The following is a 21742-nucleotide window of genomic DNA, read 5'->3' as shown; positions in this document are numbered from 1 at the left end:
CCTTTTTACATCAACGGAATATGGAAAAAAAAAGAAGAAGGAAATGTCTCTCCCACCTGTTCAAGTTTTGGAGATCTCAGGTTCAGTAAAAAAAAAAAAAAAAAAAATGAAGGAAAAAAATCCAGAATCCCGATTTAGCCAAGTTCATGTTGCCATGTATAGGGATCTGAAAGCTTTGACTTAACCTCTACACGTTTTAAAGTACATAAAGTGCTTCATTCTCTGTATAACCACAAGAGGGAATATATGTTCCTCTGATCTAGCTTTACTTAATTGTGCTGCACTACTGTGTGAGACTGTCAGTGTATAATGTAATACTATATACATCTGTACTGTGGGTGGGGGTTTTCATATGGACTTGCAGTGCTTTGAAGTGTTACAGTAAAGAGGAAATAAAATGAAAACAATCAAAAATATTTTTAATACTATGTATCTATTTTGAGTTTTTTTTATTTAGATGTCCTGAGGTCATCTGCCTTCTCCTCACTCCACCCTTACAAAGGCTGCATGTACCAATCAACAACATACAGCAATAGCATGACTAACCCTAGACAGCACTTAGTTGACAAATATTGCCCAGAGTCAAAAACATATAAAAAATACATAGAAATCTTAATATATGCACCCCAGAAGAGTGAAGGAAAAAGATGTGTGATAGAACTATTCAAATATGTAAATGGATTAAATAAAGTCCAAGAGAGAAGCACTTTTAATAAAAAGAGGATTGCCATAGCTTACAGGCAGTTAGAGGGTAAGAAAATTACAGTATATTTTACAGGAAGGGTATTAGATATATGGAAGCATAAAAGCTTGGGATATATATATTAACAAAAACAGTAAGGTGGTTGTGATGTCATTCCCCTGCTCATTCCCACATAACTTCGGGAGCCTACATATGATGTATACTTGTAAGTGTCATGTTATAGGGACACCATTATGTCTAACTAAAGGGACGCGCTATAATGCCTATCATGGTTGAGTGTCCCCTTTCATTTTTCGTGTGTGCCCCCTTAAAAATGCAAGCAAAGATTCATGCCTCGTTCCTCACGCCAGCTTCTAGGCTTGGCTGAGATGTGCTCACATTTATCCTGCTAAGCTATAGCGCCTTCTGACTTCTGTCAAGCCTGCCTAGTCATCCCCATGCCTGCCTCAAGAGAGTTGGATTACTGGCAGGAGAACAGGGCCAAGGTGATGCATTCCTCTGGAGCTGCAGCTTTTCCTAAAGATAAGTGATTTTTTTCTACAGGTCAATGCATGTTATACTGCTTACAGGGTAATTTAATGCAATGTATTCTTCATAGGTGCATGGGGCATTTGAGTGTCTCTTTAATGTTGTCACAATGTTGTGAAATAGTGCTACCAATTCCACATAAATAAACTTACTGGCTCCCAAGCTGGTGGAGGGGGGTCCAGCCATGAAGTTATTCCATCTGTTGACAAGCAAGTATGTGCAGGAGGGGGACACTAGAAGAAGGCACTTTAGAAACAGCTTGAAATCATAGGCTGCCCTTCAGTGGAAATTGTTATTTTAATAGACTGGCAGTCAGTAGGAAACTGGTACCATAAAATGCACTTCAATATTTCTGGTCCCTTTATGTGATTTATGGATGCTATATGATGGACCTCAATTATATCTTAAAATTATTGGCCATACTGTTGATTTTTACAGAGCATATATTCTTTATTGGCTTACTAAGAAGGTAGCTGGTCAGTAATCCTTCTTCAAAGCTCGGTTTATATATTGTTTTGCCAACTACTTTACGTGATGAAGGCAGACATTTGTGCTATAATTCAAACCAGCTGTTTGGCTTGATGACTGCCTTTGCCCTATATAACATCAATCATTCACAAGCAATTCTGCAAATGACAAGCAAGGGTGATATTTCCTGAAAGCATTAAGAGAGTTAGCTTCCAAAACTGACGGGTTCCACACAAGTATCATATACAAAGTTATTTTGAATACACTTACATAGGGCCATAACTAGGTCTCTCAGCACCTAAAGCAGGCTTGAGGGTTCTGCTTAATGTTGATGTCACATCTGCTTTGGGATGACGAAAGAAGCAGGGGCTTTGCAGTTGGGCAGTTCAAGAGGTGCCTGGTGCAGCTACCCATCTTGCCCCATGGAAGTTGTGGTCCTGCACTTACATTTGTCATAGGAACAGATATGTTTACCTGACTGTGGTGACAAGGCAAACTAAAGTTTATACTTTGTGGCAGCAACAACGTTACTTTTAATCAATTGTGTAGACTACTCACCGTGTTAGATTATTCATTTTTTTCTGAACAAGACCCCCTAAAATAAACTTTTATATTTCAACCACATTTCTTTTGTGGTCCTTTTTCACTCATCATAGTAAATGTAAAAATCCAAGCTGTTAAATGTCCCCATGTATTTTCACCCCCTTCATAATCTTAATTTTAGATTTATGGGGAAAAATGTCTTTTGAAGCAGTCGGAAAGAAAATTATTTTTACGTTACCATTTTTTTTAAAACTCATTTTATTTTATTTTTTCATATTTTTCATAGTGATTAGAAAGCTGGGCTCCAATGACTTGCATGGTTGAATGCAGTATATGGAGCCAGAGTTCTCAGGAGGGTCTGGAGAGACCCTCATCAAAACTTTTTCAACTCTTTCATTTTTTGAAAACTATCGCTATCGAGGCATTTCAGCATCACCATTAAAGTTTAGGAGGTGATCGTGGTTTGCCTCCTAAACTCTTTTTAAACGGGCGTCTGCCGCTATACGCTATTGACGATCACAGTGTTGCTGAATGCCATTTGGGTACAGAAGGCCAGTCAATTGTCACTAACTGGATGTCACTAGCGCATGACGTGCCCGGACCGGCAATTGTCATTAAGGGGTTAATATTTACTAGGAAAACTTGTTTTCTATAGGGTAGTCTTATATTCAGGTTTTTTCTTTTTTTCTACATTAATATTCAAATTTAGTAAGGAATAACTCCCACAGGTTGTTGGACCCATCAAACATAACCATCCCATGATGATGAATGGATGAATCATGACACATTTTCACTGCAGAGGACAGGAGCTGATGCCAAAGATCTAGAGGGTCCTTCCAAACAGAACAACAAAAACCAAAAGAACCCACATTGGACCCTTGTGTGCGAGATCTTCTGTTGCTTTTTGGTTGTTATATCTATTGTACCATAGTATATTCATTTTATTGATAAAGTTTTCATAGCACTCATTGATAGTGGGAAATCACCTCTACACTTATTCAGTTATTTAATTGACACTGACCTCACTCTTGTTTGTTTGAGGTGTTTTAGTAGGTGCTCATCCATAGGTTGAGCCCATAATAAAACCTACCAGTAGGTCACATACTGACCAAGTCACATACTGATTTGTCCCCTCACACACGAACATATTTAAACACACACTAATATACCCAAAGACTCACATACTAACATAGCCAAACACACAGACATGCACTAACATACCTAGACACACAGACTAACTAACGTACACCGACAGACACACGTACATACATACATACATAGACACACATTAACATACCCAGACAGACACACTTAAATACATACATATAAAGACACACACACAACTTACCTGTGAAGCCTCAGCCCGTCTTTCATGTAGCTCGCCTGGGAAGCTGCCATGCTACTCCCGCTGGGTCAAGCAATGCAACGTTACATAAGCCTGCGCAACAGTGTTCCCTCTAAGCTGTGCGCTTGTGAGCGGGCACAAAGCTTTCAAAGGGAGCGCACATGTCAAAAAATTGTGCGCACAACCAGTAGCGTACCTAGCGGGGGGGGCTTGAGTGGGGCGGTCCGCTACTGGTTGTGCGCACAATTTTCTGACATGTGCGCTCCCTTTGAAAGCTTTGTGCGTGCTCACAAGCACCCCTCAAGAGACGGACAGTAATGTTCCACGCTAGAGGAGCAGGGTCGGTTGGGGAGATCATGGATCTCCCTCTAACCGGCTTACAAACAATCATGGGAGCGGGAGGTCTGTCAATGCAGACCTCCGATCCTGCTCCCTTGCGATGCGTGCGGCAACTGATGCTGTGCGTCGGGATTTGATGTCATATCCCAGCGCACAATACTGAAGCCAAGCCCACCGCCTTCACTGACTGTACCGGAAGGACAAGACACAGAAGAAGAAGAATGAAGAGGAGGAGGAAAAGTGACAGTGACAGAGAAAAGGTAGGAAAACATTCAGTGAAGGTGGATTAGTAAGTGTGTGAGAGTGATGGGTGCTGTAGTTTATGCTGAATGTTTGTGATTGAGGGCATGTGTGATAGCATGGATGTGTAAGTGGGGGGGATAGCATGGCATAGGGAGGCTGTAATCACATTTCTATCATGCCCAGGTTCCAGCATGTACTACCTGCCTAGGCATGATAGGAGTGTGATTGCTGTTAGCAATAATATATATATATATAATATTGTTGTTGATTTTTTTGTCCAATTTTGTTGTGTTAACCACACTTTATATTAATATATATATGATTGCTAACAGCAATCACACTCCTATCATGCCCAGGCAACCAGAACATGCTAGAACCTGGGCATGATAGGAGTGTGATTGCTGTTAACAATTATATATATATATATATATATTGTTATTGATTTTTTTCTCTAATTTTGGTGTGTTACTTACTTTTAATAAAAGTGTTTTTTTGTGGGGTGTCATTTTCGGTTTTGGTCCAGTGAATGCTATATTTTTGGTTGCGGTCCAGAATTTTCATTTCAGTGCATCCCTAATATATTCTAGGTCTGACACTGAAGTGGTAGGCCTACACCACATCAATGTTTGGCTTAGTCTATAGTGATAGGGGTTATGCTACATTATTGTCAATGGCTGGCTCAATGTATGTGCCTCTGTATACAGTGATAGGTGTTAAGCTGTAACCCCGTCAATGTTTGCCTCAGTATATAATGATAGTTCTGCTGTACCACACCCAATGTTTGCCTCAGTATATAATGATAGCAGTTATGCTGTACCACCGTCAATGTTTGCCTCAGTATATAATGATAGTTATGCTGTGCCACAGTCAATGTTTGCCTCAGTATATAATGATAGCAGTTATGCTGTACCACCACCAATGTTTGCCTCAGTATATAATGATAACAGTTATGCTGCACCACCGTGAATGTTTGTCTCAGTATATAGTCATAGGTGTTATGCTGTACCCCTCTCAATGTTTGACTAATGATAGATGTCATGCAGTTTAAAAGTGTGTGTGTGTGGGGGGGCCACATACAGGATCCACCCCAGGTGCCAAATACTCCAGGTGCGCCCCTGCGCACAACAGTTTTTCCCAATTAATAATTTACATATGCAGTGAGAATTTTACCTTTAAAAAAAATTACAGTAAGTAATACTGTTGTGTAACTAATACTATATTATCACACTATAATGTAGTTGTATTAATATTAACCATGAGCATGCTATACCAAAAATATAGAATAACAATTTAAATTTAACATTTGCAGAAGCATATTGTGCGCACAAAATTTTGGCTCTGGGAAAATGTTTGCACAAGAGACATTTTCTCTGCACACCACCTAAGAAAAAATAGAGGGAACATTGCCACTAAACCCTGCCTCCTCCTGGAAATTAGGGTGATAAATAGGTGAGTCCAGGTCAGGATTTAGCTCTTTATCCCTACTCCCAGAGCATGCCTCTGTCTCTCTCTTGGGAGGGCAATTTGGTTGGTAGTTCACTAGTACAATAGTTACCACTGTAGATCTCATGCAAGTGGCAATTCTATGTCCCGTGGACTTCATTTGGCCCGTGGGCGACATGTTGTGTTCTGCATTATAAGAAGCTTGTTTAAATTATACTGTTGAAATCATTTTGCTACTTATTGTGCATACTGATGCTGATTCAATGAATGCACTATTGCAATCTCTTCTCTAATCCCTGCATTCACCGTGAGCTCCTCCCTGCTTCTGTGCATATAGTCACACACAGAGAGAAGGAGGGGGTAGGGAAAGACTGCTGAATGTAAGAGGTGATGATGGAGACCGTATATCTGCAAGGTTTATGCAGCATCATAATCCAAGGCCTTCTGCTTATCCTGAGCACTGTAAATGTAAGAGGGGGTTTTGTGCCGGTGACCCCATGCCAGGCACCTCTGCAGTGGGAAGGCAGGATTGTAGTATATGATCATAATACAGGCATAAGCACTAGAGCTTTAATCACTTATGATTCCAAACTGCAACGTATCCGGACCTTGGATGAAAGAAGGAGCTTGGTACCCTGCAAGAGGTAGGTTTGATTAGACATTTAGCTCATGAAAGCTGAGTTGTGCATTTTCTACCAATACATTTTAGATTTATTTGATAACCCTATGCTGTGTCATGGAACTGATCACTATTCCCTTAGGAACTAAGCAACAAACCAGTTAAAATGATGACTGCCATTTGTTCTGGGCATAATCACCCTGTGAATTCTCCTGACCGATATATGACCGTACTATGAGTTCTCATTTCTTTAACCCTTCTTGTTTTGCATGTATCAGGTGCTTAATAACTAAATGATTGTTGTACTGTGTTTACCAATTCACTTAAACAAGACAAAATTCACAAGTTTAGTGTTTGGCAGGATTACCAGACTTCAGAAGACGTTTTACTGGTGTGAGCCTTGGAGATCTAAGGGTCGGTATAGTTTGTTTAATTAATAAAAGCATGAAAGGCAGCTGTTTTGGGCCTTCAATGGTTTAAGGGGCCACTTAGAGATTGGAGAAAGACATACAAGAGTGGCGCAGATTCTTCATCAAGCTTCTATAACTGCATAGCGCTGATTTTTTGGGCACTGCACAACCGTCCCGCTTTTGAAGCACAAATGTCAATCACAGCTTTCACATTGTGTGCACTGCAGTTGTGTGCCAGGCTTGGAGGTTCGCTTTCAATGTATAACAAGGAGTTATAAAAACTGCCAGGTGCTGCTCCCCGGCCCCGGCCCCAGCCCTGGCCCTAACCACGCCCATATCCATCTTTAATCATGACTCAACAGTGGTGTCCCATTTGGATATTTGAAATGTTGGGGAGTATGTAACTGTAAAGTATTCTTTTTTTGTGAACATAAATTTGGTTAGGTTATACATAATTACTTACTCTATCATTCATGTTAAATAAGATAATTAGGGATGTTTACAAGAGGATGGGAGCCACAAGCATAATTTCTTTAAGATAAAGATAGGCCCTGGCCAAAGCCCATCTGCAGAGAGAAAACCCAAGAGTTACATCTCAGACTCTGCGGGCCTCAGTTAGCGTGTTATATGTTACAGTTCAGGATAGTACAATTAGAAAAAGACTGAACAAGCATGGTTTGTTTGGAGAAAACCCTCGTCTCTATAAAAAAGAACATAGCAGCATGACTTAAGTTTGCAAAGTCGCATCTGAACACACTATATAAGACTTTTGGTACAATGTCCTTTGGACAGACAAGATCAGAGTTGAGGTGTTTGGCCATAATGCACAGCGCCACGATTGGGCTTGTTTTGCAGCCACTGGACCTGGGAACAATGCAATCATTGAGTCGACCATAAACTACGTATACCAAAGTATCCTAGAGTCAAATGTGTGGCCATCTGTCCTACTGCACATATACATATTAAAATCCAAGAAATTAAATACACTCACGGGACTTCCAAGAGAGGGAAAAAATCCAATCGTTATTCACGAATTACACTGACTTTTCGGGCTCTAACCAAGACCCATTGATGCCATTGATGTGACAACACTGAAGAAATGACTCTCTGCTACAATGTAAAGTAGTGAGTATACAGCCTGTGTAACAGTGTAAATTTGCCGTCCCTTCAAAATAACTCAACACACAGCCATTAATGTCTAAACCTTGGCAACAAAAGTGAGTACACCCCTAAGTGGAAATGTCCAAATTTGGCCCAATTAGCCATTTTCTCTCCCCGGTGTCATGTGATTTGTTAGTGTTACAAGGTCTCGTGATAGAATGGGGAGCAGGTGTGTTAAATTTGCAGAGCTTTATTTAGAGTTTAATCGTCTCTCAAAAGAAAATAAACAATCCCCTTTAAGAGAAACTACAGAGAAGCTTACAAATATTACAAATTTAATTAATGCTCACCATATGTCTAAAATAAAGGAAAATCTTAAAAAATTAAACCAACAGTGGTATTATAAGAATAATAAAACAGATAGATTTCTTACAGCAAAACTAAAGAAAAAAGTAGCCTCTCAACGTATTTATAAAATAATAGATGAGGGTAAGTCTTTTTATAAACCACAGGATATAGGGGTGGTTTTTAGAAAATTCTATCAAGCTTTATATAATATCCCAGATCAGACAGAAAGTACCACTATATATAATTATTTAAAGAAATCAAATATGCCTAAACTCTCTAAGGAACAGTTAGAAGAATTAAATTGTCCAATTAATCCAGAAGAGGTGAGACAGATAATTGATAAACTGAAGAAGAATGTAGCCCCTGGCCCAGATGGATTTACGAATTTGTTTTTTAAAATATTAAAGGAGAAACTGGCCCAGAGGCTAAGTAGGATCTATAATTCAATAGGAAATCAGACTTACTTTCCACGGGAAATGATGCAAGCAAATATAGTTCCCATTCTAAAACAGGATAAGGATCCGGAAAAGATCTCCAATTATAGACCAATTTCCCTGACTAATACGGACACAAAAATATTTGCATCAGTGTTAGCAGCTAGATTAAAAAATATAATTCCCTTTCTAGTACATAAAGACCAGGTGGGTTTTGTTGATGGAAGATTTTCTAGTAGTAATATAAGACGATTGATCCATATTCAGGATATTAATCAAAAGAGTGGTGAATACATGATGACTATGTTTTTAGACGCTGAGAAAGCTTTTGATAGGGTTAACTGGAAATTTATGAAAGCATCATTGGAAGAATATGGATTTATTGGTGATATACTAGACAAGATAATGGCTCTGTATGTCTCCCCTACTGCTAGAATTATTAGTCAGGGAATATCATCCCAATGGTTCTCGATCAAGAACGGAACTAGGCAAGGGTGCCCATTATCTCCCCTTCTATATATTCTTTCTTTGGAGCCACTTGCTCAAAATATAAGAGATCATCCCTTTATTAGAGGCTGTTTAAATGAGGGTAAGGAAGGGAAAATAATGCTATATGCCGATGACATTGTGATTACGGTTCAGGACCCAGTTAGGTCAGTTGAATATTTACTAAAAGAAATAAAAACGTATAGCAATATCTCAAATTATAAATTGAATATATCAAAAACGAGTGCAATTTTGGGAAATTTACCAGACCCTATTATCCAGACCCTAAGAAATGATTATACATTTGAGTGGGTAACTAAAGAAATAATATATTTAGGGATAAAAATAACAGTAAACCCTAATAAACTATTAGAAACCAATTTTAAATCCCTATTAGCTTATACCTCAGCTACCTTAAGGTCTTGGGCAAATTTAGAGATCTCTTGGTGGGGAAGGCTAAATACTCTTAAATCTTATATCCTTCCTAAATGGCTATATTTGTTTAGATCGGTTCCTCTCTCGTTTTCTAAGTTATGGCTAAAAGAGATACAAAGGGTTTTTACCAAATTTATATGGGGGGACAAACCCCCGAGAATATCTATGAAGTCATTGAAGAAAAATATAGCTCAGGGTGGAATAGCTTTTCCGGACATTAAAAAATATCATGATGCAGCAATGATCTATCACTGTTCAAAATGGCTAATAGATACAACTAAAGATGAGGCATGGTATAAAACAGAGTCTTTAATATTAAAAACGAAAGACTTAAGTTTTTTATTGTCGTCTAACTCCCAAATACAAAATGCTGAAACTAATTTAATATTATCAAATTTGTTGAAATTTTGGAAAGGCTATAGAAAATCAAAAAAGTTAGGCTGCGTTATGTTACCAACTGCTTCCTTACAGTTTCTCCAGATGAATATTAGGGATCTGGATATAACCAATTGGTATGCAAAGGGTCTAAAGAAATACAACCAGCTGGTTCGAAAAAATAAGGTTAGACCTTTTGAGGAGCTAATAGAAGAATTTAATCTACCTTGGCAAGATAGTTTTACTTACTTACGTATCAAGAATTATATAGAGTCCCAGAAGAGATTATACAACGAGACCAATGGTAGGATAATATCTTTGATGGAACAGGAAATAAGCATAAGAAAAGTGATCCAAAGTAAGTTATGTGAGGAAGAGGATACTCGAGAAAAACCAAGAGCATATGTAAAATGGCAAAATGATATAGGACAACAAATTGACTGGGAGGAGTGGTGTAGACCATTCTCCCAGTTAAGAAAAAATATACACTGTTTAAGCTTGATCGAACTACAATATAAAATAATGAATAGATGGCATTTAGTCCCAGAAAGGTTGAATAAGATGTTTCCTCGGGTCTCTAATTTATGCTGGAGATGTAATCAGGGGAAGGGATCTTATGTCCATATATGGTGGAGCTGTTATAAACTTGATAAATTTTGGCTTATGGTTAGTTCAGTTTTTGATCTGTTAGAGATCACTGGAATACATTTTTCAATGGAGAGCTTTATTCTCCATTTACTATGGAAGAATGAAAATAATATACAAAAATACTTAGCTTTTCATATTTTAATGGCAGCCAAAATTCTTTTGGCTCGTAATTGGAAAAATCAAGAAGTTCCATACTGGGAAAAACTGAAATTTCAAATAAACTTTCAATTACAGATGGAAAAGGGTCTTTTGGAAGGTAAACAAGAATTAATAGCTTCTCAGGCATTGAATAAATGGTCTTTGGTGTTTTCTAAGGATATATTAGAATAAATTTTGCCCTTGAGCGTTCTTTTCTGTGAGTAAGAGTAATAGATAGCCCCTGGAATCTTGAATTTTTGTTTTTCTGGATTTTCCTGTGTATGGCGATTTCCAACATGTTTGTATATTGACTATAGAACGGTATGTTTATATATTTTCCTTTTTGTCTTGTCTCTATGTGATGTTATTGTAATATGTTGATATGTATAAGTGACGTGGATTTTTTTGTTAAAAAGAACAATAAAAAAAAAGGAGGAAAAAAAAAAAAGAATGGGGAGCAGGTGTGTTAAATTTGGTGCTATTGCTCTCACACTGGTCACTGGAAGTTCAACATGGCACCTCATGGCAAAGAACTCTCTGAGGATCTGAAAAAAAGAATTGTTGCTCTACATAAAGATGGCCTATGCTATCAGAAGTTTGCCAAGACCCTGAAACTGAGCTTCAGCACGGTGGGCAAGACTATACAGTGGTTTCACAGGACAGGTTCCACTCAGAGCAGGCCTCGCCATGGTCGACCAAAGAAGTTGAGTGCACGTGCTTAGCGTCATATCCAGAGGTTGTCTTTGGGGAAATAGACGTATGACTGTTGACTGCCAGCATTGCTGCAGAGGTTGAAGGGGTCAGCCTTTCAGTGCTCAGACTATACGCCGCACACTGCATCAAAGTGGTCTGCATGGCTGTCGTCCCAGAAGGAAGCCTCTTCTAAAGATGATGCACAAGAAAGCCCGCTAACAGTTTGCTGAAGACAAGCAGACTAAGGACATGGATTACTGGAACCATGTCCTGTGGTCCAATGAGACTAAGATAAACGTATTTGGTTCAGATGGTGTCAAGCGTGTGTGGCAGCAACCAGGTGAGGAATTCAAAGACAACTGTGTCTTGCCTACAGTCAAGCATGGTGTTGGGATCGTCATGGTCTGGGCCTGCATAAGTGCTGCCAGCACTGAGGAGCTACAGTTCATTGAGGGAACCATGAATGCCAACATGTACTGTGACATACTGAAGCAGAGCCTGATCCCCTCCCTTCGGAGACCGGGCCGCAGAGCAGTATTCCAACATGATAAGGACCCTAAACACACCTCCAAGACGACCACTGTGTTGCTAAAGAAGCTGAGGGTAAAGGTGATGGACTGGCCAAGCATGTCTCCAGACCTAAACCCTATTGAGCATCTGTGGGGCATCCTCAAATGGAAGGGGGGAGCGCAAAGTCTCTAACATCCACCAGCTCCGTGATGTTGTCATGGAGGAGTGAAGGAGGACTCCAGTGGCAACCTGGTGAACTCCATGCACAAGAGGGTTAAGGCAGTGCTGGAAAATAATGTTGGCCACACAAAATATTGACACTTTGAGCATTTCCACTTAGGGGTGTACTCACATTTGTTGCCAATGTGTTAGACATTAATGTCTATGTGTTGAGTTATTTTGAGGGGACAGTACATTTACACTGTTATACAGGCTGTACACTCACTACTTTACATTGTAGCAGAGTGTCATTTCTTCATTGTTGTCACATGAAAAGATATATAAAATATTTACAAAAATGTGAGGGGTGTACTCCCTTTTTTGAGATACTGTATGTATTAGAAACTTACCATGTATGGATCTCATGGTAGCAGCCATCTTCCTTTTCTCAGAATCCACATTAAGTTATTTCTTCCCTATTGTTTAGTTCCACTTTAGCAACCTTTGGAATGGGAGAACGAGGAAAAGGATATGATTTGAAGACAGGACATTCATTAGATAAGCTAGTTTTGCCACCATTTGTTAAGCTGTTAAGAGTGAAGGATTTCCTTTAAATATATAAATATTTATACTGGATTTGAAAAGGCCACCTTATAGATTAAAGTCATTGGCACACCAAAACCTGAAACAATAAACATAGGCGAGTTAACAAAGAGAATGCCCCCAAAACACAAAACATGTAAATATATACAACAAAAACCAAACAAGTTGGCCAAGTTATCCGGGTACCAGGGCCAAACACCAAATGTTCAGTTTTCTTCATTCCTGAATGTGCTTAACATTTTATTCTTGCAAGGATGATTATTTATTTTGCCAGGAATCCTTTGACCAAAACAGTGTCCATGTCCAATACTCAAATAAAAACAAGTAAAAAGGAATTATATAAAGTATCTTTAGTGTGGGAATGAAGAGGATGTCAAGTGGGTATCCCCTCCAAGATCAGGCAGAGACCAGACTGTCTGGATTCCTAGGATAATTTCTTAAAAGGGTTTGGGAGGATGAAGTGAGGTTGCTAAAAATAAATAAATAAGTGCACCATGGAAAAAAATTACAAAGATTTAGAAAATCACCCAGTTCAATAAAAGGACACTCTTCCTAAATTAATGTGGTTGATATATCAAGGAAAATTGGCCTATATCCTCTACTTCCTAAGAACTAAGAAGAAGACCTGCTATTATGTTCCTGAAACCACAGAACAAAATCATATCCTGATATATTAATCTTGAAATATTCACATAATTTAATATAAAACATGATGAGAAGTGATTGCTCTGGCACAACAAAACTAGAGCATTTTCATATTTTCTGTCTTTGAAAATGACAGAGCTCTAACAGGGCTTCCTGAATTTGATTAGCCTCACGAGAAGTCATCAGTGGTGCTCACCTAAATACCATAGAGCTTGGGGTGGGAAATTTTTAAAACAGGACCCAAAGCCAATTTCTGATGGGTGGAACAGCATCCTGCCACATAATCATAGATTAGCTCCTACTCGTCACTTTTAGCTTTCAGCAATGCTGCCTAAATCCTAAATGACCATTTGGGGTAAACATTAGAAGCACATTCCCAAAGGTAATTTAAAAATAGCTATTAGTTTAGGGCAGCATACTTCAAAGATGCATTATCATCCCAATGAGAAGAATAATCAGTTTCCGTTTAGGAAACAGTAACCTCTAGGGTACCCTTGTCTCCATAACTTCAGTCCCTTAGCCTGGTGCCCTGGGCTTATACTGAAGGTAGGCTGCAAAAGATAACAAATATGACATAGTACAAACTGGTGTGACTAGATACATTGTATTATTTTCAAAATGTCGCAAAGAATATTAAGCAAAACATAACACACAAAAAACATGTAGCGCTCAGACTGTTGAATAAAATAAAACCTATTAGACTTTACTTTAAGAAAACAATTAAGCAAATCATACTTATCTTAAAAGTATAGTTTGCAGAATTCTGGCCTTACTTATTTGCTGATGATGACTTTCATCTGCAGACATATCACTAGTCTTCACTGCAGATCCTCGTTTAACTAGTGGGGGACCAAATCTGCTTTTTGGACGCAGCCAACAAATCAATAACAGTACTCTCTAGTATGTTAAGCAAAGAAAGCATACAGTGGGGCAAAAAAGTATTTAGTCAGCCACCAATTGTGCAAGTTCTCCCACTTAAAAAGATGAGAGAGGCCTGTAATTTTCACCATAGGTACACTTCAACTATGAGAGACAGAATGGGGGGAAAGAATACAGGAAATCACATTTGGTCACCTACAAACAAGCAAGATATCTGGCTCTCACAGACCTGTAACATCTTCTTTAAGAGTCTCCTCTGTCCTCCACTCGTTACCTGTATTAATGGCACCTGTTTGAACTTGTTATCAGTATAAAAGATACCTGTCCACAACCTCAAACAGTTACACTCCAAACCCCACTATGGCCAAGACCAAAGAGCTGTCGAAGGACACCAGAAACAAAATTGTAGACCTGCACCAGGCTGGGAAAACTGACTCTGCAATAGGTAAGCAGCTTGGTGTGAAGGAATCAGCTGTGGGAGCAATTATTCGAAAATGGAAGACATACAGGACCACTGATAATCTCCCTCGATCTGGGGCTCCACGCAGGATCTCACCCCGTGGTGTCAAAATGATCACAAGAACGGTGAGCAAAAATCCCAGAACCAACACGGGGGGGCCTAGTGAATGACCTGCAGAGAGCTGGGACCAAAGTAACAAAGGCTACCATCAGTAACACACTACGGCACCAGGGACTCAAATCATGCAGTGCCAGGCGTGTCCCCCAGTACATGTCCGGGCCCGTCTGAAGTTTGCTAGAGAGCATGTGGATGATCCAGAAGAGGATTGGGCGAATGTCATATGGTCAGATGAAACCAAGGTAGAACTTTTTGGTATTTTTTTTTGTCATTGCCAACAAAGGGTATATAACAAAGCATTGATATGAACTTTTGTTATTGACCAAATACTTATTTTCCACCATAATTTGCAAATAAATTCTTTAAAAATCAGACACTGTGATTTATGGACTTTGTTGTCTCATTCTGTCTCTCATAGTTGAAGTGTACCTATGGTGAAAATTACAGGCCTCTCTCATCTTTGTAAGTGGGAGAACTTGCACAATTGGTGGCTGACTAAATACTTTTTTGCCCCACTGTATCTTGTCATTTCTTATTTCCTTTGAAAGTTCAATGGCGTAAAAAAAAACAAACCAGAAGCTGTTTTAGTACCTATTGCAACAACAACATCAGTGCCTGTTGTGTCACATAACAACTAAGTGTTTACAGCAAAATCTATGAATAGAACAACATTTTACTTCATTAAAGCATTACTTTTTGAAAGGATTTACACATTGACCATACCAGGAATTATGTTTTCAATGCAGGATTTACAAAAAAGTGAAATTCAACCGAGTAGCTGGAACTGCATCCTTAACATTACTTGATATATAATAGTATAAAATGTACTTCATGCGCCTGTATAAGACATTCAAACTGAATGCCTGTGCATTTATGAATTCGGATATCTATAGCAATAATGTATTTATATAACACCTTTGCAGTTAATGTATATTAAGGAACACATCTCGCCGTCAGCTTGTTCATGATTAAAAGTTTGTCCCTAAGACCTTATATATGTGTATTGAAATATTACATCCATATGAAATGTATTCAACAAAAACACTTTTGTGACTTTTGGTACATTTAGGGCAAAATAAATATTTCACCGACAAGTTCATCCTTCTGTTCTTTTTCCCATCTGCATTTTTTTACATCGGGTGCTGACGTGTCACATGAACCTTGGTAGAGCGCTATACAATTCCCTCTGTGCCCTGCTGAAATAGTTTGGATAAATGGACAAAACCCAGATGCCTAAATTCATGTAATAATACCAAACCGTTAAATGCTTGCTTAGAAATACGATTATATTGAATTTTTTGCAAAAGCTAATTTATTCCAATTCCTATAAATCAGTTTAACCTTTCCAAAAAAGGGAAATAATGCAATTAATAGAAACGCATAGGGAAACTATTTCTGTACTCCATTCCTTAACTTTCAAATTAAAGCCAAACATGGATAGCAAAATGGTTTTGTCATGTAACAGCAAACTACCTTCTAAACTTGGTTAACCCTGCGTGCACACAAGCTGAACAACTGATTATTATAAAGAACATTAACAACATCTATGAGCCTTAAAAATGATCATTTATTAATATATGTATTTTGGAAAATGAACTGGTGAGTGCTTTTTAAAAAAAAAAAAAATAATAATTCTGAATTCTGAAAATGAATTTCCTGAAAGATCCATAGGGTTTAGGTAGTAAAGGTAATTAGTTTGGGATAGGGTTATTTTGATGAACATTTAAAGTGAAAATGATAATTTTGTGGTCCACTTTAGCCAATTAGACTATTAGTGAATGAATAAAAGGTTTCATGGGGTATCAGTTTCTGTGTCTCTCTCTTTATATTGTTACGTCCGGGCCTTCAACTCCTTTATCCACAGATTTGGCTGAGAATTTGTGCATCGGTATACACATAGTTTTTATTTTAAGTATCCCCAGGTAAGCACGTTCGGTGAAGCAAATATGGGGGGAGATAGGTCAATATGGGTGATTTGAAAGGTTTTCAGATTTAACAGTAATTAAATGTGTAAATGTGTTACCCTAGGGTATACGAATACATCTACCTGTACAAAGAGGCTGTGATGTTTAAGATTGAGCATGTTACACAATCCTGCTCAAAAAAGACTTTGACCGAACCATGGGATCCTTATGATATACCTGAAAACTCAACGTTTGAAGATCACTTTTACATTGGTGGCCCTGGTGACCAAATCACAGTTCAGGAATGGTCTGACCGAAAACCAGCCAGAAAATGTAAGTATCCACTATTATCATTGTTAGCTTAATTTAAATCCATAAATCTATTTAAACTCACCAATAATTCCTTAAAGTGATACATATGCAATTATCCCTAGAAAAAAGAAGCCCAACTACAATAATCCGCAAGAAATGTCATAAGTAATAAGTCATAAGTAATATACAGTATACAAGAAACAAGGCTACAACAATCCTGGTATTTTCCTGATAAATGAAAACTTTAAAAAAAAAACCTCTGTCATTACCAAAAGTGGAACTCGGATGAAAAAAGCGCATATGTTGGTGATCTTAGCTTTGGGAACAGAACGTTCCTTAGTTACGAGTTGTGATTTACAAGTTGCTACCGTAAACAGAGTCTGTTCATGTACTTCTAAAGGCTGTTGACCCATGGGTATACCTTAATGTTACAGTTACGGCTGCTGTGAAATCTCATATACTGAAAGGCAGGCAGTATGGATCCCATGGGGTCTTCATTGTGAGGAGGTCCATATGTTATTCAGAATAACGGGCAGATAGAAAAAAGTTCATGAAGATCCTCTCTATAATACTTAATATGTTTTTTTAGATTCTATTTCCTTTGGTACAAAGTATAAATTAATAAAAGTTGGGAAGTTGGTTGTATTGTCCATCTATTAAAAAGTTTGGAAATTTAGGCAACACTTTTACGTAACAAGATGGGTCATTAAATGAATAAATAACATTGCAGACAAGCTTTTCCTACCACTATCAAAATCTCTATCGGTCCATCCATACTTTACTAAGCATCATTCAAAAACCCTTAAATCAAGCCCACATGACTTAAGTGTATGATGAAAATACAACTACTCAGAAGGATACTATAATTATAAATTAAAATATTGAGAGCTTTTTATGGTAAAAAAACAGTAATAATTACAGGAAAAATCATATACAGATATGTATATGCTTGTGTGTGTAAAGGAATAATAAAGGTTACAGGAGACCTTCATTTAGATGGAGAAATTGTTGATATAAATATCTTTGGTCATAATTTGCTTCTTTCATCTTCATCATCAATAGGCTATAGCTCACAACATCTACACATTATTTTCCTTGTTACAGCTGAAACATGGGTTGGAATTTATACAGACAAGGATTGCTACCCAGTGCAAGAAATCTACACAAAGAATGGCTCCATGACAGCGTCTACACGTTTCTTCGATATACAGTTAGGTATAAAGGATCCCTCTGTGTTCAATCCACCAGACATCTGCCATATGGCACATCCCATATCCCTGGGGGATGACTGTTAAATCCGACAACTGCCTTCCTGCAAATATATATACATATTAAAAAGCTTATTATAAATATCAGATTTTCAATGATAAATAATGTCCAAATTAATGAGTTGCTTACCTTTTGGAGCTCTCCACAACTTTGAGACCTGCCATGGTATTGAGTTATTGTCCCATTTAAAAAATAGACTTTTGCTGAATATGAAGATCATGTGTTAAAATTATACTCTCAAGTAAGTAACTAATCTGCAAGGGCACAAATCCAAAAAAAACTAAAACTATTGCTAACTGCTCAACTGCATGCATGAATATTTGCTGATGTTTGCAGATATTTGTTCTGATGTCTGTTTACCACCGGCATACATTAATTATCTACTCTGTACATACTGTTCAGAGTATTTAATTAAGGTCCGCAATGTACATCTATCTATCTATCTATCTATCTATCTATCCCTCCCTCTCTTTTATCTATCCGTCTTTAAATAAAAATAGACAATCAAATATGAGTGTAAATGGAAATCGTGTGAAATAACTACTTACCACCATCTGAGGAATACATGCTGTGTGACATCCATAGCAGATTTGCTAATAACGTTTGTGTTGTACCATTATAGAATAAAAACAATGTAATCATAGTACAACATGGAAGTAGTTAAGTCAAGTAGCAAAACAATATAAAACGATATTTAAAAATGTTTAATTAAACAATACACAAATCACTGTAACTCAATATCAACATTTAAAAAGCAAGTGTGATACACCATGGTATCTTTATATTAGGCCACTATAGAAATAGGAATACATTAGTTTTCAGCAGTGTTCAGGGTAAGCATGTTCATCAGTGCTGTACAATACAACAATATTGTACCAACAGTTTAGAAGTAGGTACAAGAAAGTGTTGACAGCTAGACCTCCTAATCCACACGATGCTGGGCAAAACCAGTGGTGTAATCTGGTTTAGGTTGATTATACCTATGGCAGCAGGTCTGGGGGGGCTGCCTCTTTATGGCCCATTTACACTATGGTGACTATGGAGACTCTGAAGAGCTTTGTACCTGGTGCTGTGCATCTTCATGAGCTCAATAGAATCTACTGTGTCTTTTATAAGACTTTTAAATATTTGGTTGTGGTTATACCATCTTGTTTCTTCCATTAACTAATAGTAAACAAACACATGATACCTTTCACACCATTTGAACAAGTAGCTGGTTGACTTTGTATGACTTTAAGTTTCTAAAATACTTAATCATATTGTATGTTACTTACTAAAAGAAAATTATACAAATGCATCTACACCATGTTTTATTTTTCTAATTTAATGTAGAATATTAACTTATTGAACCTATAATGCACAATGATAAAAAAACAACAACTCTATAACTGTGTGAATTATTAGTGACAAAACAATGTACTTTGGAACCCATGCAAAGAACCTAGCTCAATAAATGATTCAATATTTCATTATTCTTGTTTTATTTATGGATGTTATGGAGCTACAATTACATGTGAATTAGTTTTTATGGTAAATACTAAAATATGTGTGTATCCCATCCTGGGATGACCCTAATTAAAGTGTGGCCATCCCAGAATGCCTCTATAGCTTCAATCCAGGTCACCACAATAAAAGCTGAAATTGCTTATCAACTGCATGAACATGTTCCTGCTAGGTTATGTGAAGGCGAAAGAATTGCTGGCTGTTGTCACATGATTGCATACACACAATGGGAGTGGAAAGTTTTTGAAGAGGTCTTATTACCATAGAAACCAATGGTATGTCTCCCCTGATAATATAATCGTAAGCCTTTTTTTCAAACTTTACACCAGAATGACTTTTTAATCATACACCACCCACAGCACTGCTTACTCTTCACCATATTACACCACACTTTATCAAGTTACCATGGGGATGCCGGGCATGAGACTGCACAGTGGCTGAGAACCCATTCCTCTTACATTACCAAAAGATCCCCAGTGACTATGGTTTACGATTTACCCCCATTACCCATTTAGTTTTGCTCCCATCAATCAATATGCACTCATTTTGTTAATTAAAAAAATATAATACTATTGAAAAATATAAAACGTTTGTTATATTAAATAATTGATATTGCCTGCATTCACACAAGCAAAACAGAGATTCAGTGTACAATTGTAATACATTACTTTTTGTCAGTCCTGTTTTATTTAATTCTCACTTTCTGAAGAAACAAATCTGTAGATCGCATTGCATTCAGACGAAGCCCTCTGTTAGCAATTACAGTGAGCTGCGATTTCTATACAGCAGTAAATTTACTTTAATAACCAAAAACTGTTAAGCACCATGAAGTAGCAGCATGAAGATTTGACCTGAGTGCTTAGACAAGCAATTTATCTACCATTTTGAGAAGAATGTAACATTTAAATGGATTTTAGGTATCATCTTTTGAGAAATACAGCAAAACTAGGTTTGCATGCGGGTTTTAAACTAGAAAAGACAAAGCTCAGCACAATTTTTGATATATTATTACACAGTGTTTTCTGGGTTTGTGACATTCAAAGCCTGTTTCTATAAAAGTCTGGGAGTAATTTACATTACATGCTTATATGTTATAAAAGGAACAGTGTTCAATTCCTAGCTCCATTATCCAAAACCAAGATCCCTTACTTAACATACATATAGAGGTATTGTTGTGTGTATTGGCACCCCTATAAGATACACTATATGGACAAATGCATTGGGACACCTGACCATTAATACCAGTGGTGTAACTACAGAGGTCACAACTGCGAAGGGGCTCATGCGTCTGTGGGCATGTGAGCATGAATGTCTATACATTATATGTGAGCATGATTGTCTATGTATAAGTGTATTTGAGCATCAATGTTTATGTATAAGTGTGTGAGCACGGATGTCTATGTATAAGTGTGTATGAGTTTGGATGTGTAAGTGTGTGTGAGCATGGATGTGTGAGTAGTGTAAGAGGGAGTGTGTGTTAGAAAGAATGGGTATGTGTGTGTTAGTGAGTATGAGTAAGTGTGTGTTAGGATGTGTAATTTGTGTGAGTTTGCATATGTGTGTCTAAGTGTAGGTTGGCAGGGACAAGGGGCAAAGAAGGCACAGACAAGTTGTTTGGGGGCAATGATGGCACAGACAAGCTGGTTGAGGGCAATGATGGCACAGACCAGCAAATGGAGCAAATATAGCACAGATAAACTGTTTGGGGGCACTGACACGCTGGGGCAAATATGGTGCAGACAGGCTGTTTGGGGTTAGGATAGCAATGGTAAGCTGCTTGGGGCAAAGGTGGCAAGCACAGACTACTTAGGACAAAGGTGTCACTTTGGGACATGTTAGGTGAAGTTGGGGGGCCCCAGGGAAAAGGGCTCTGTGGGAGCCAGTCAGGTTCACCCGTGCAAGCTTCAAAGACGGACACTGATTGGACAATTTATATTTGAGTAAATCCTACAAGATATATATATTAGTTTGTACTTGAAGAGCAACACTGTTTCTTCCTTTGTTCCTTGGATCCACAGAGTATCTTTTGGTAGGTGCTATTTCAGGGTATCTGTCAGTGAATAATATTGCACTGTTCTGATA

General features: G+C 37.9%; 1 protein-coding gene across 1 annotated transcript; it reads left to right on the top strand.

The window, feature by feature from the left end:
- Positions 1–5964: 5964 nt before the first annotated feature.
- Positions 5965–18443, top strand: EPDR1 (ependymin related 1). Its single transcript, XM_053468026.1, has 3 exons — positions 5965–6256; positions 16701–16909; positions 17993–18443. Exons 1-3 carry the CDS (start codon positions 6003–6005, stop codon positions 18181–18183), a joined length of 654 nt encoding a protein of 217 aa, XP_053324001.1. The 5' UTR covers positions 5965–6002; the 3' UTR covers positions 18184–18443.
- Positions 18444–21742: the final 3299 nt, after the last annotated feature.

Source organism: Spea bombifrons, chromosome 5, assembly GCF_027358695.1.
Source record: "Spea bombifrons isolate aSpeBom1 chromosome 5, aSpeBom1.2.pri, whole genome shotgun sequence".
In the NCBI taxonomy this organism is placed as follows: Eukaryota; Metazoa; Chordata; class Amphibia; order Anura; family Pelobatidae; genus Spea; species Spea bombifrons.
The sequence above is the reverse complement of the archived record's forward strand: the minus strand, read 5'-3'. Positions and strand labels throughout refer to the sequence as shown.

Coding starts and splice junctions, on each gene's coding strand:
- EPDR1 (XM_053468026.1), top strand. CDS start 6,003: ATGATGGAGACCGTATATCTGCAAGGTTTATGCAGCATCATAATCCAA. Junction 6,257..16,700: donor AGCTTGGTACCCTGCAAGAG/GTAGGTTTGATT, acceptor GTGTTACCCTAG/GGTATACGAATACATCTACC. Junction 16,910..17,992: donor CCGAAAACCAGCCAGAAAAT/GTAAGTATCCAC, acceptor TCCTTGTTACAG/CTGAAACATGGGTTGGAATT.